This window comes from Carassius carassius, chromosome 27 (assembly GCF_963082965.1).
Source record: "Carassius carassius chromosome 27, fCarCar2.1, whole genome shotgun sequence".
Taxonomy (NCBI): Eukaryota; Metazoa; Chordata; class Actinopteri; order Cypriniformes; family Cyprinidae; genus Carassius; species Carassius carassius.
In genome coordinates, this window is record NC_081781.1 from 14,651,320 (window position 1) to 14,666,041 (window position 14,722).

The 14,722-nt window shown below is 37.6% G+C and overlaps 1 protein-coding gene across 8 annotated transcripts in view; it reads left to right on the top strand.

The window, feature by feature from the left end:
* epha7 (eph receptor A7) overlaps nt 1–14,722 on the top strand; it is an 82,617-nt gene that overhangs the window by 26,890 nt on the left and 41,005 nt on the right. For all 8 annotated transcript variants that reach the window (XR_009424203.1, XM_059512892.1, XM_059512894.1 and 5 more), the window contains exon 5: nt 597–932. Coding sequence is in view for 7 of the 8 variants with exons in the window: in XM_059512892.1 (XP_059368875.1) it covers nt 597–932 (336 nt within the window). In the remaining variant the exon portion in view is untranslated. The remainder of the gene's footprint in view (nt 1–596; nt 933–14,722) is intronic.

Genomic DNA, 14,722 nt, shown 5'->3' on the forward strand with positions numbered 1-14,722 from the left:
GTAGCAAAGTATAAATCATTGCTTTATGAGACGCGCCAGATTTCTTGGCACTGGCGGGGATTAGGGGATGATGGGTTGTTTTCCACTGTGGTCATCCGTCTGTGAGCTGGTTAATGTAGGCTGAGCGGAATCATGCACTGTTGCTAATGTCAGGGCGACAACTCGCTCATGATCTGACTCTTAAATTCTGGAAGTGACTCAGACTTCCTGTCACCCTGGCAGTCAGAAAAAAGTATTTTGCCAATTGTAACACCTCTTTTCTTTCCACAGGAAACACATAACTCCCTGGCTCAGTAATGAAATGCTACCAAGTTGATGAGTACCAAGGCGGTCTTATCTCAAGGTTTTTTACCTTGAAACAGTATCTCGTTGTTCACGGTTTCATTCTTTTGCTACAACCCTGGTCTACATCGACCTTGGCAGCACTCAAGTTCAACTCCCCAGCATTCTTCAGCATAACATCTCTAACACATATCTAGGTTACAGTATAACTGCATGTCAGGATTTGCCAAGGGCCAATATCTCATATTGCCATGGTGTTTTTATCTTGAGAAAAGACATGTTTATCTCAGCATCCCCCTCTTTTCTTACTACAGGGCCACCATCAGCTCCTCAGAACATGCTTTACAACATCAACCACACCACCGTCAGCCTAGAGTGGACCCCTCCAGCTGACACCGGTGGCCGTAATGACGTGACATACCGGATTATATGCCGCCGCTGCACCTGGGAGCCGGAAGAGTGCTTTCCTTGCGGGAGCAATGTTGGCTACTCGCCACAGCAGAGTGGATTAACGGAAACCTACGTCACCATCACCGACCTGTTAGCACACGCAAACTACACCTTTGAGGTCGAGGCCGTGAACGGCGTGTCCGACCTCAGCCGTACCCAGCGACTGTTTGCGGCCGTCAGCATCGCAACCAGCCAAGCAGGTAAGAGGTTTAGACTTCGGTGACTATTCGGCTTGACACCATTCCGATGTGCTTTTGATGCTTTTTTTAGGCAAGAAGCAAGTTCTAGTGTTTTTCATGTTGCTTGGTTGGACGGCACTCTCAACTCAAGGCTGTATAATTTCCAACTAGTGCATTCATATTTCTGTACCTACCACCGTTGTGATAATTCAACAAATTATCTGGCAACTGTGTTCCTGCAGTTCATAATTTGTGCTTTTGTGGAGACGATACAGTGGTGAACAACAACAGATGATAAATAATAGAAGTCACGCACAAGAATACCTCTCTCATTTCCCCTTTAGTCTTTATTGTCTGCCAGAAGAACCGCCACCTTTAAATATCACTTAGAGTCGCCATGGTTGACATTTCAGCAAGACTCTTTGTTGAATTCTTGATAAATGATATGAGCTTTCACTTTATCCACTGAAATTAAATGGGTGGCAAATGCTTGCATTGGTGCTGAAGTCATGGCCGCAAACATTATTAGTTCAACGAGTGGTTGCCTGTCTTTGGCTCTCCCTCTTTCTCTCACACTCGCTCTCTCGGATGTTGGACATAATTTAAGAGCCGTTTCTGAAACTGCACATGCTAGAGAAATGCATGTTTTTCAATGAACTATTTTTTATGGATCTGCAAAACAAGATTTCTCTTTCATGCCCAAGCATCCATGAAATACAATTTGCCTTCAAATGCATACTGGTTCTGGTCATTAACAAGAGGTTAGTAGACAGTAATAGCTTAGTACTGCACTTCAGCAACTAGCGCATAGACTGCAGTGTTGTTCTACGTGTATACATACAATATTTGACTGTTTCATTGTACGTTTTTCGCCGTTTAAAAAGAAAGATCCCATTGTATCTGATATGTTACCTAGGGATGGTCACAAGGCTTGACTAATCGACTAACCATCCAACAACTAAGTAGTCGATTAGTGAAGCTGACTTTTTAAACTAAATAATATATAATATTTTTATTTGGACATATATGTTGATTAGTTTATATAGATTTTTAAATAATGTTATGTCTAAAATAAATGTAAAATATATAATATTAGAAATATAAATGTATTTCTATCGAAATGTATTTATTTATTTTGTTTTATGTTTATTTTTGTAGTCTAGAAAATATTTTGTCCAGTATATACTGTATATATTATATATTTCTAAATGTATCATTATGATATATAATTGATCTAGAAAAATTGCACAATATTTTATCTAAGCATATGTTGACTAGTTTATCTAGATGTTTTATCTAGAAAATGTGTAATAGTTATATCTAGACATGAATACCCTAGTAAAAAGTTATATATTTAAAATGCATTTGTTTCATACTTAATTCAAATCTATTAACATTTATTGATGTATTGCTCAAGACTGATTTAAACTTTATTTCGAGTACTACTTGTAGACTCGAAATAATATTCATTTATTTCGAAAATATTCATTTCTGAATATTAAGCCTAAATGTGTTGATGAGGATTGTATGATCTTTAATATATATATGCTTTTAAATACTATATATTTAAAGTGTAACAGAAGTATACTTGCAATAGTTCATCTTTAGCACAATTAAATATACTTCAGTTAATCTTTTTTAGGACTTCATCACTACTTCTGCACAAAAGTGCATTAAGCACAAAATTAGTTGTTCTAATTTCACAGACTTTAAGTACACCAGTTTAATATATTTAAATAAATATATTGTGGTATATTTTTATTTATTTATAGCGGTATGTGGTCTAATTTATCTCCTTTTGTCTACAAAAAAATATATATATTTTTTTTTCTAATATGTAGTATAATTTCTCTTTATCTAGATTATTACATGTTATTCTCATCTCGTCATCATACTAAGTAAAGCATGTAAGTTCTTCAAGAAAGATTTTTTTGACTGTTGTGTTGTGTCTCGGGAATCCTGCTTCCTGTTCCATTCTGTTGTGCTTAGTTCAGCTGTTTTGGAATGCAGGAATGAGTTTTGTGTAAACACTGTCAAAGAAATGCAACATTTTTATTTATTCATTTTTTAAATCTAGACCAATTAGTCATCAAGTCATTCAGGTAACTTACAGACTCGTTGATTCTGACAGTGTGTAGTTTTGTACATCTCTTGTGTTTCACCACCTGCATTCAAAACTCAAGCTCTCATTTGCATTTTTGTTGTTTTTATGGTTTGCAAACAAAACAAGGTCAGTGACAGGATAACAGAAGCAGCTCGTGCATGCACGTGTTCACAGAGATGAGGGAAGAGACACAGAGGGAGAGGTGATAATGACCGGCAGCCAGTAAAATGAGGGAGGAACAGAGCCGAGGAGGAAGGGGAGAGGGGATGATGTATGTTTCATGACAGGGATCGTGACAGAGACACTCGCTGGAGTAAGGAGCCACAAGGACACACGGACACCTTGGTAGGTTAGGAGCAAAGAGAGAAATCGAGATATGGGACAGAGAGAGCGAGGGGAAAGACCTTTGTCTCAGAGTGAGAGCCGGCCGTAATTATGTCTGGCATACTGACAACAGACAATTACACCAGCCACCCTGGGCAATATTTAGTCATTAGTTATTGTCAGATTGAGAAAATATATGTGAAAAGCCCTGTTTTCTGTAGTGCCAGCATTACCGGTTTAATTTTTCATGTCTTTCAAACTACAGAATAAGCCAAGAATAAAGACAGAATAAAAATTTCCTATTTGAATGTGAATAGATTCTAGCTAGGAATGGGTTAGCAATTCAGCTAGTCTTCGAAAGACAGGTTAGTAATTTTAGTCTCGTTCAGACTGTCAGCCCAAAACCGATTTTGTGTCTATCTGCATGAAATTTGATTTGAAGAACTGTCTATGCAGTGTAACTCTTCATATAGTTCATAGTGTTCCTGTGGCTCAGTGGTTGAGCATTGTGTTAACAGCAGGTTGTGGGTTTGATTCCCAGGGATCATATGTTAGCCTGAATGCACTGTAAGTCACTTTGGATAAAAGTGTCTGCTAAATGCATAAATTTAGTTGAATTCATATCCGATCTGTGTGTGCGTAAGCACTCTTTTTCGTTTTATGGAATGTGTATTGGTTTCTATGGCAATGCCGTTGCGTTGTTATGCCAACACCAAAACAACAACAACAAAGCTGGGTCTCATTTAGAAGGCTGCGCCCTCTGGAGGTCAAATCCTCTGGAGGTCTCATTATTTGTAGGATGCGAATGCGAAGTGCCCTCAACCTAGAATTAAATGAGAAGGCCTTCATAGGACAGGCGGTAAAAGGAAACAGAAAGTATCACGTTGCTATGTCAACAAATTTAGAGCATCATTGAGCTCTCGCACTACTTAAAAAGGAAGACTATTTATAAATTTGGAAGATATTAAAAAAAAAATGTTTTTACTTGTTTTATTTTGTTCAGTGTTTGAGATGCTGCAGCGTACGCACAACAGACATCTGTTAGAGAAAACAAAGGAGGAGAATACTTTATTAAGAACAAAGTTTATTCGTTATTAACGGAAAGCAATTTAAGGTACAGTAAGTTGTTAACACCACATCTGCGTTTGTGTGTATATATGCCGGCGCCAGCATTTTTCAAATAAACGACAGTTGTGTACGGCTACGCAAAGAATTCTGGGTTATCTGTAGCAGTGAAGGATACATCTCATGCATCCTCTGAATTCCTGTGAAAGAAGGTCGTATTCGCAGTGTCCTACTTGCTTTTCTGAAAGAGACAGCCTCGATGACTTCGAATGCGACCTCTGGAGGGCGCAGCCTTCTAAATGAGACACAGTCACAGTTTGCAATACGGATGTTGTCTTAACAACATGAAAACATGTTGCCATCATGCTGGATTATATTTCGTCTTATGAGGCAGCGGCAGAAACAAATGAAGCTTGAATGTGCGACTTTATTCCGCCAAAGAAACCAGACTTGCAGTTCGCAAAAACAGAAGCTTGTTTCTGCAAAGATTTATACAGAAACTTCTGATGTATTTATATTTTACATGGCGTAAGAACATGAAAAAGCTATGCTTAATCTAAACAGACTGGTCAGACTGAAACAGATTTCCAAGAATACGATTTAAAATGGATTCCAAAAAAACATGTGATTATAGCTTTAGTAAGGTTGGCTTGTTTTGGATTTTCTCCTTTTTCTTTTAGTTTTGATATTTTATCATTAGCAACATAATTTAAATGCACATTTCTTTGCCCTTCAATCATGCTGAATTTGAATACAGGAATCCACCATCTTAGTCCCTCTAAGAAATGTGTCTGTTTGTGGTCAGGCAAATCTGTCTAATTATACAGGACTACCAAATGGACAAATCAACTGCACGTCCTTGATTCTAGCTTTGCACATATCCTCATTTGAAAATGAAATGGTTGCCCATTCAGTTACTCATATATTTAAAGATTCACCTTTAATAATTAAGCACAGGCTCCATTTGAATACAAAAGGCTCACTGTGATGGCAAACCGATAGGAGCCCTGCACAATCAGCCCCTTGTTTAGAGCCGAGATGGAAAATTTAACTCTATCTGAGCATGCTCAATTCTCTGCTTGCCGGAGCCTTACAGGCGCAAATTTTACACCTGGGTTACCACAGCAATGGATCACTACTTCATAATGGGCGAGAATGGAGCTTCCTGAAACAATAAGCTGGCTGCTGGTCAGACAGAGCTGGACACTCATTAACACTGATGACTTTATCAAGGCCTTCAGAGTAGAAAAAATTGTATCTTTTAAGCTCTTCCCAAATCATATTTCCTGGGAAAGGATACCAGAAAGAGTATAAAGTGACAGAATGGAAAGGTGTACCGACATTGAGTAAATCCCAAATTGAGAGCCTTTCCCGTTTCCGCTCCCACTTCGTTTTCTGTCAGCTTTGATCTGTCGTATCATAATAAAGGTGAAAATGAGAAAAAAAGAGTCATCAGTTTGTATTATTCTTATATCAGAATCGTCAAAATTGAGCCACCCTTTCCACATCTGCTGATGAATATGATAAAAATATATTATATTACATGATCAAAAGTTTGGGATCAATATGATTTTTATTTATTTACAATTTTTTTAAAGAAATTAAAAGCAAGAACACATTAAACTGATTAAAAGTAAAAACATTTATAACATACAAATATTTCTGTTTCATGCTGTTTTTTTTAACTTTCTATTCTTCAAAGAATCACGAAAAAATGGATCACAGATTCCAAAAAAATACCAAGCAGCACGACAAATTTTTTCAACATTGATAATAATAAGAAATGTTTCTTGAACACTAAATCAGCATATTAGAATAAAAGTTCATGTGACACTAAAGGCTGTTAAAAATTCGGCTTTGTCATCGACAGAATACATATATTTTTTGAATATATTAAAATACAGAAGCTATTTTAAACTGTAATAATTTTACTGTGAGTGGAGAGACTTTTTAAAAAAACGAAAAAAAAATTATATATATCGACCCTGAACTTTTGCACCAAAGAAAGACAAGGCGGAGGGAAAACAAGTGATGAATGAAAAGGAATGGGGAGGCGGGTGAGACCCTCTCCTCTCTCGTCTCTCATTTCCATCTGCATGAGAACAAGTCGACGCTTCAGGCACCAAGCGTAGGAGTAGAAACGGTAAGGACAGCAGAAAGTAAAGGTGCAGAGCCCGAATCCAGATGGCTATGCATCTGATGAGGAATACAGGAATCCTTTCTTTAATTATCCTTCCACTACTGAGCGACACAGTAAGCGACAAAAAGAGAGCAGAAGAAGGGATGTGTCCGTGTGAGAGAGGGGCTACTCAGAGTACTCATTGTTCCTCCAAAGCCTAATTACTTCCCTGCTCTCCATGAAATGGTTTTAAATAGCGACTGCTTCTGTATCGGCAGGTTCATCATCATCATTTCTTTTTTTATATACTCTTTTTTTTCCTCCATTGATGCCCCTTGCCATCCCCCTGCAGACGGATGTGAATTCTCTCTCTCTCTTTAATGGCAATTCTTTTTTTCCTCATTTTAGAGGACTGCATGGGAAGTTTGGTGAAGAGCATTTCAATCAGTATTCTATTGTCACTTGACATCTCTGTGGAGATGCCCTCGGAAGCGTCTCTCTCTCTCTCTCGCTCTCGTTCTCTCTCTTTCCTTCACTCGCTTCATCTCTCTGTGTGTCTGTCTAAACAACACCCATTGTTCTTCCCAATGCTCTTGAGCGGAAATAGCTCAAAGAATAACCATTAATATTTATTCAGGAGAGCCCTTCTGAGGAAAACAGTGTGGAATCAGGGACAGACCAGCCCTTTCCACGCCACAGAATTCAGCAGCCAGATGTGAGACGCGCACTTTAGATGCAAACAGCATGTGTGGTAAACAGAATCAAAGCGAAAGAAGGCGAGAAGCTGTGGAAATGGATTTTTAATGCTTAGGTTACATGTCAGAAGAGCACGATGTGCATGTTGCCCGCTGATAGCTCCCTCTGACTGTTGCCCACTCTGTCTAGGATGTTGCAAAGTGTTGCAAAGTTGTTTAAGTGTTTGATAGGGAAGTACATTAACCCTGTACTCCGCTACGCTGCTCTTATCTTCTGCCTTAGAGGGGAAATGGCTTTAAATAAGAAATTTTATTCATTGAGGCACATGGATTCCTTACATAGCCCACTTTTTCCAATGCTACTAGATTCCAGTCGGGTTATTTCCTCTCATCTCTCGAGGAGAAGCATTCTGTAGTTCGCAACGTACTTTGATCTCAAGAACCTTTGTGTTTCAAGCTGCACGACTTAAGTAAATAACAGAAAATTGTTCTGGGCAGTCTGGTCACATTAGCAGGAATTGCTTTGTCGCTCCACGTGTTTTAAAGTCTGAAAAATAACTGCAACTGTGATCTTTTCTTTCCTAATGTAACATACAGCTTCTCAATCTAGAAAATGTTAGGTGATTATTAGGTAAGGAATTGACTGGATCATTGTCGTTTACTATTTGCTGTGATCTCAAGTAAGTGGCATATTGTATGTTTTTGATTAAAGATTACAAAGGCGCATTGATTTTAAATGATGTCCACAGATAAATCATTCCTAATAAACACAGTGATACTTCAAATGAAGCTGAACTCTGAGAACCCAAACCAGCTTGTTTTCTTCTTCAAGCTTCAAGCGACATCCAAATGTGTCGCGCCAAGCATTATGAAGTGCGAAAAAGCATTCTCATGCCCCACACTGAAAGACAATCCTCCGGGCATTTCTCTCGTAATTAATATGGCCACTTTTTCGACACATTATCACTGCAAAATGGATCCCATTCAATACCCATGAGAAGAATCACACTTTGGGGAACAATAAGTCCATTGATCGATCTCTGCAAAATTCTAATCTGTGGCAGGGACGTTAAACAGAATGGATTGATTGATTCCAGTGATTCCCAGTCGACCAGTGTTAGGTGGTGTAATTTTCTAGTTAAGCGGATCCCTCAAGCCTCTTTTGTAGCATTTATATGCCGTTTTATGTTACCTGAGAGGCCTTTCTCTCTCTCTCCATAGCCACTCTCTCTTTTTCTGTCTTCCCTCTTTTTTTCCCATCTGTGGTAATTTGATTAGAGCTGGACCGGTCGCTACAATTCAACAGCTGTGGTTAAATCGCTGGTGGTCTGGCTCACAGTGGCCTTGGCGGCCTTACTCTGGGCACTTGACCTGTGGCATTGTGCAGAATGCCTCGCGATTCGTCCGTCACCCAATCCGTCAGCAATGAATAATTTTCATGGAAGGTGCACTTTAATTACTTTCCCATTTAAATGGCATTGCGGTGGCCTATCTAGGTCATTAATCTCAGTGAGGATCCTGTTGCAAGCCTTTTATTGCTGGCATACGAAGCCCCCCAAATCCCCCAGAATCTTCTCTGCTTGACTGACTGCAGACTCCCAGCAGCCACTGCTCCAGTGTGTCCTTCTGAACTGGCCACTGTCACGGAAGTGAGAGAGACAGACACGGAGAAAAAGAAAGAGAGATCTACACTTGTCTCTCAGCATGAGCGAGGGGATGGAGGGGAAGTTTGCCAACCGCCTTGAAGGGACCAGTTGGACTGAATGTGAGCAGGACTTTCTAGCGTTCATCAAGCGGAATCAATCGCAACTGGTTGTTTAGAGATTTGCCAGATGAACCGTACTTAAAAGTACATATAATGCTAATTTATAACAGCATTATGTTCATGTAAAGCTTTAAAAGCAATTGTAAAATACTAGTTAAAAAAATTGTTAATTATGTAGATTTAAAGAAATAATTTAGAAATCCCTAAACTTAACTACTAAATAGATAAAATTATAAAACAGTGAAGTAAATACATATTTTCTTGTCCACTTTTTACAGTTAAATTGAAAATCCTATTTGTTTTGTATGCACAGATAATATATATATATATATATATATATATATATATATATATATATATATATATATATATATATATATATTTAATTATTTATTTTTCCAAGAAAAACTATTTCAATCTATCTGCTTCCAAATTACAATGTGTTACTTGCTCTTTCTTTGTACTTATTTACTAGCATTTAAAGTAAAAAAAAAAAAAAAACTAATTTTTCAGCATTTGTTTCAGTGAGGGACTGAGGCAGGTATGAAAAGCATAACTTGTACATATTTGGGTTCACTTCATTGTTCTGTCTCTCTTATTTAATCTTCCCCTCCACCACCCTCTTGCTCAAAGTCATCTTTTCTCTCTGTCAGACGAGCGGATACCAACGCGCTCAATTATTAAGATTCCTGTGAGGCAAGCAACAAAGTTTTCAGACAAAGTCCCCCCCACCATCACCTCTTTTATCCCTTACTTTTGCCTTCAAATACATTGTCTCTATCTGAGCAAACGAGTATCTGACACTTTCCAAATTATCATCAATCTTTTTTAAATTCCAGATGCCTACCATGCATAAAAGTTGGAGGCTTTAGTCTCCTTGTAATTGTCACCACCTTCTGAACTCTCTGAGACTTTTCACCTGAACGTCCTCAGATGTGCCGTCAGCGGAGAAATTTAAATTGGAACAAAAATGGAAGCATCACATAAAGCTGGTGGCCTTCATGGCGGGAGGCTATTAACAGCCAGTTCTAACTGACAGGCGTTAATTGAACATTCTGACTGGATAATTCATAGAGGCTTTGAGAAAACTGTTTCAGCTCACAATGAGTCTGATATAAAGAGGTTATGAGGATATTTTAAACCTAGAAGCAGTAAGGCACTTCTGTATAGGGTATAAGCATGTTTTTTTATTGCGTGAAGACAGAATGCAAGAGCTAATGTGAACTGTTGAAACGCTATGCTATGACATAGGAAATAACAATAGCAAGTATAAAGGTCAAAGTATAAAGATTTAGGCCTATATAATTTATTCATTATGCCTTTGGACTTTTGAACATAACCAACATATCAGGACATGTGTTTTAACCTGACATGTTATTTAGCCAAGCATTTTGGAAAAAATTCACACGCACACAGCCGTGAATACAAACAAACACACCTGTGTCACTCTGTCCTCCTGTTTACATGCAACATGTGTCCCTGTGCTAGGCAGTTCTGGGGTTAGAGTGTTTCATTTCCTGCTGCAGAAGGGTTGAATCATGTGGGAGGTACTGTGGTAGTTTGTGACTGAATTGAGATATGTGTCAACGGTGCCCGAGACCAGCTGCCGCAACCTACCACACTCAAGAACAAACTCATCACCTCAAAATGTGCGACTGTGAGAGAGAAATTGCGTGCATGTGCATTTAAAATGCGTGTGTGCTTGGATGTGAATTACAGCTGTAGAGTGGCAGATCTTTTAACCCTGTCTTATGCCTGTGTGATGAGCACAAATCTGTGTGCCAAACTGAACAGCGGATCTGATATCGTACTTCTTTAGAACAGCCTTGTCAAGCTTGTCAAACACTCACAGGAAAGGAATCATACATATACTGTACACACATTTTGGTAATAAAGTAAGAAATGGAAATTGTGTTCCTGTAGCTCAAGTGGTAGAGCATTGCTTAGCAAGCGCAAGGTTGGGGGTACGAATCCCAAGGAACACATGTTAGGAAAAAATTGTTAGCCTGAATGCAATGTAAGTCGCTTTGGATAAAAGCGTCTGCTAAATGCATACATTTAATTCTTATTTAATTTAAATTTAAATGGCTCCTCATATTAAATTAAAAGTCTGGAATTTTTGACTCTTGATTGGTCAATTATAGCATTTGGTTGAAAATGTATTGTTGAACATTATTTTTGGCAACTTAAACTGTGCTAGTTTAACATCGCTTATATTAAGTCTGTCTTTTTTATCACATAATAATAATATAATTTCAGCTTAAATCAATATGTTATATAAATTATTTGCTAATTGTACATAGATATGTGTCCATATTAAAAATTGGTCTTTTACCGATAAGCTGATAATTGTGTTCATGTTATGGATAATAATACTATTTTGTGCGAATAAATAAAAAATAAACATTTAAATCAGTTGTTTTAAATGGTACGGTATGAAACATTTTTTTGAGAGTTTTTTTTTGTTATCGATTTAAATCAGACTAATCGTAAAATTATGATACATCATAGCGTCCCTTTTTTTAGTGACTGGCCCTTTTTTACTTGATTAAAGGCCAGAAGATGATGGAAAAGTTCTCCTTTTCCTCATTATTCTGTTGTTCATTGTCTCATCAACGCACCATCTCCTGTGGAGAAGGAAACTAATTATGTCTTCATCCCTTCCTGTTCACACCTCCTCCTATACTCTCCATTAGCCAGAGACATTCTAATGAGTTTTAGTCTAGCTACTTTTGACATGGGAATAAGTGAAGGAGAATATAAACGTTCACTAGAATAAAAATAAAATAAAAATAAGAATAAACATTTGTTCCACAATTGGCACCGGCACAGAATCATCAACTTTTTTTGACAACTTTTAGCTGTTTTCTAAGCGCAAGTTGATTTTTTCATCTCTCACACCTGCTGGTTTCTGTTAGCTATATGTGACGGTAACACACACAAACACACACCCTCTGCCTCTCGGCCATATTGCCCTGATGCCTTTTCTTCAAAGCTGCAGGACGATATGAAGGCCATCTGCTCTCCTGGCTTTTAATGTTTATAGTATAAAACAACAATAAAAGGATTACAGCATCCAAAGACTGAGTGAGAGGAATCTATTTGGCAGACAGATGGGGAACACAGCTGGACTGGACACCGTAAAAAAGAGGGTAACATGAGGCAGAGAGGATGCTGGGATAGCAGATAGTGACCATCAGCTTTGAAAAATTTATTTCTGTCTTATCAAGCAGCAGGTGTTCTGTTATTGCATTGGACAGGAAAGCCTTGCTGCTTTTTGTTTAGGACAATCTTTGTTTCGCCACAATTAAAATCATCTCTGTCACTTATGATATGGGCCAGGAGGCTTTTCTTTATCTATTTGTGTCCTTTTGGATTAGTTATCATGGCTCGGCAATAAGGAAGGTCTGATAGCCTGGAGCCAGTGTGAGAGTGTTTCGGGCCAGTTGGGGAAATTGTCACGTACCCCCCAAAAGGGTGTTTATGTATGTGTGTGTGTGTTTGTGTACTGTATATATAAAGTTTAACAAATTTAACACAAAAAACTAAGCAAACTGTAATTAAATAAATTATTCAACTTATTTTTTATTTATCGCTTGCTTGGTATATGATTTGATATATGATTTTTAAATCTGAAATAAGATTTAAAACCTTTTAATAAAACATTCTTTAGCAAAAATAAGCAGATGTATTTATTGTTTTTGATTTAGAAAATATGTTAAGAATTTTTAAATAAACATTCTTTACCAAAAACAAGCAACATATTAATAAATCAATAAATACATTTTTGAAATAGAAAAGACTGAAACTTTTAATTGAGAAGTATTTACCAAAAACAATGTAAATCAATTTATCTACATTCATTTCATTAAGTTAAATAAACTTAAGTTTTGTTGTTGTTAGTTTTTTTTAGTGGGAACATTGAAAATATTGTCAGGGCAAGTGCAAATCTGAACCTAAACAGAAATAAAATGTTATTTTGTTATTTTTATTAAATGTTATTATTATTATTATTATTATTATTATTAAATGTTATTTATTATATGTCTTATTTTTGAACCCTGGTTATGGAAGCCAAGACACCTTAGATAACTATTTAGCCTCATGTTTGAATTCGTAAATGGTACCAAACAAGGGCATTTGGCATATCCATATTGTACTAACAACCACGTGGAATGTACCTGTGCAGATACATTGTGCAAAAGAACAATTTCAAACTCAAGGGAAATGCTCAGTTGTTTGCTCTTTTGTTGCTTTCTTGCATTTCCTTCTGGTTTATTTATAGAACTCGTCGCTTTTATACTTTCCTTTGCTGAGAGGAATGTGATTTTTCTTCCCTGACAGTACAGAGGAAAAAACTGAAATTGTGAAAATGTAGAGCATTTCCCCCCCTGCTTTAGTGAAGAGCAGGCACCCACTTTCACATGGGTCAAAACAAAACACAAACTGCAGCCTTTGTGTTGCTTTGTCTGTTTTTGCTGACCTTTCCTCTCTAGCTGTAGAAAAGAAAGGATGGGAATTCCATGTGGTCTAGACAGGTGTGGTTCCTCTTTTTAGAAATATCACAGACTTTAAACATGTTAAGCCCTTTACCCCTTCCCTCAGTGACAGATGTGAACAAGATATATGAACAAGTTCGAAAAATAATTATTATATACATTTACATTATTAGGTATCAATTCCTTTTTAAACGTGGCTCCAAAAACAGGTCTACAATCTGGCAAGCGTCTCTCAAAATGCCATAAATATCCCCCATTCAAAGGAAAATATAAGTATGGCAACACACACGCTTCCATACAACTTATTAACATCTCTGTTTCCATGTTTTCATGAGCCTGACCACCCAGTCTGAATATCATTGATAGAAATGTCTCTTTAGGCAGGTGTGGGAACAGAGCAGGGGCAATGAAGGGCTTTTCTTACTCTTTTACCCCTAACTAACGGAAGAGGTGGCTCTGTTTAAATGAAGTGAAAACTTTTCCTATTTGCATAAAAGAAAAGCAGCATCCTCCAATTAACTGCTGACAAAGTGGATTTAGTTCCCTTAAGAAAACAAGGCGAGAGCCCAAAGAAAGGCCAAAGCTTTGTTCTAACCGTCATTGTGCTTGGAAAAGTTGGGGGTGGACTTAGTGACAATTTATTTAGCAAGCTACTTCTTATGAAAAATCACCAATTACAGTAAAGCCATTCAGTCCCCACAAAGTTAAGCTGTTACCCGCTAGAGTGGCCTGATCTGTCTGTTTTTCTCTCGGTCTGTGTTCATTGTTACGAGGAACCTGTGTATTTTTAAAAGCCACAAGAACTACAGTGATGTTGGTCTTTGTGCTCCGATTGGCCCAGTCTGAGACAGGGGGAGGGATTTTAGATTTCAAAAGCTGTTGGTCTGGTTTAATAGTGAGGGATTACAGTAATTTAAGCCAATAAACAAAGACCAGACTAGAGCAGCTTCTTTTTTTTTAAAGATGTGTACTTTGATTAATGATGCTTGTGTTAGGCGGACCACTTTTAGAGACAGTGCCATTAAGAGTGATTCATAGCATCGGATGCTGATTAGTTCCATATGAACAGAGAGTTCATTTGACCGGAAATTCACAGACATCTTTGTTATGTGTGCGTCGTTCTGCGCTTCTGCATTTTTTCCAGGGGAAAAACGCAGAATTTTTAATCTAAGCAGGAGGTTTTGAATCTGGCTGTTCTCCAGACTTTAATCAGACTTCAAAGGATCCGTGAGACCTCTTT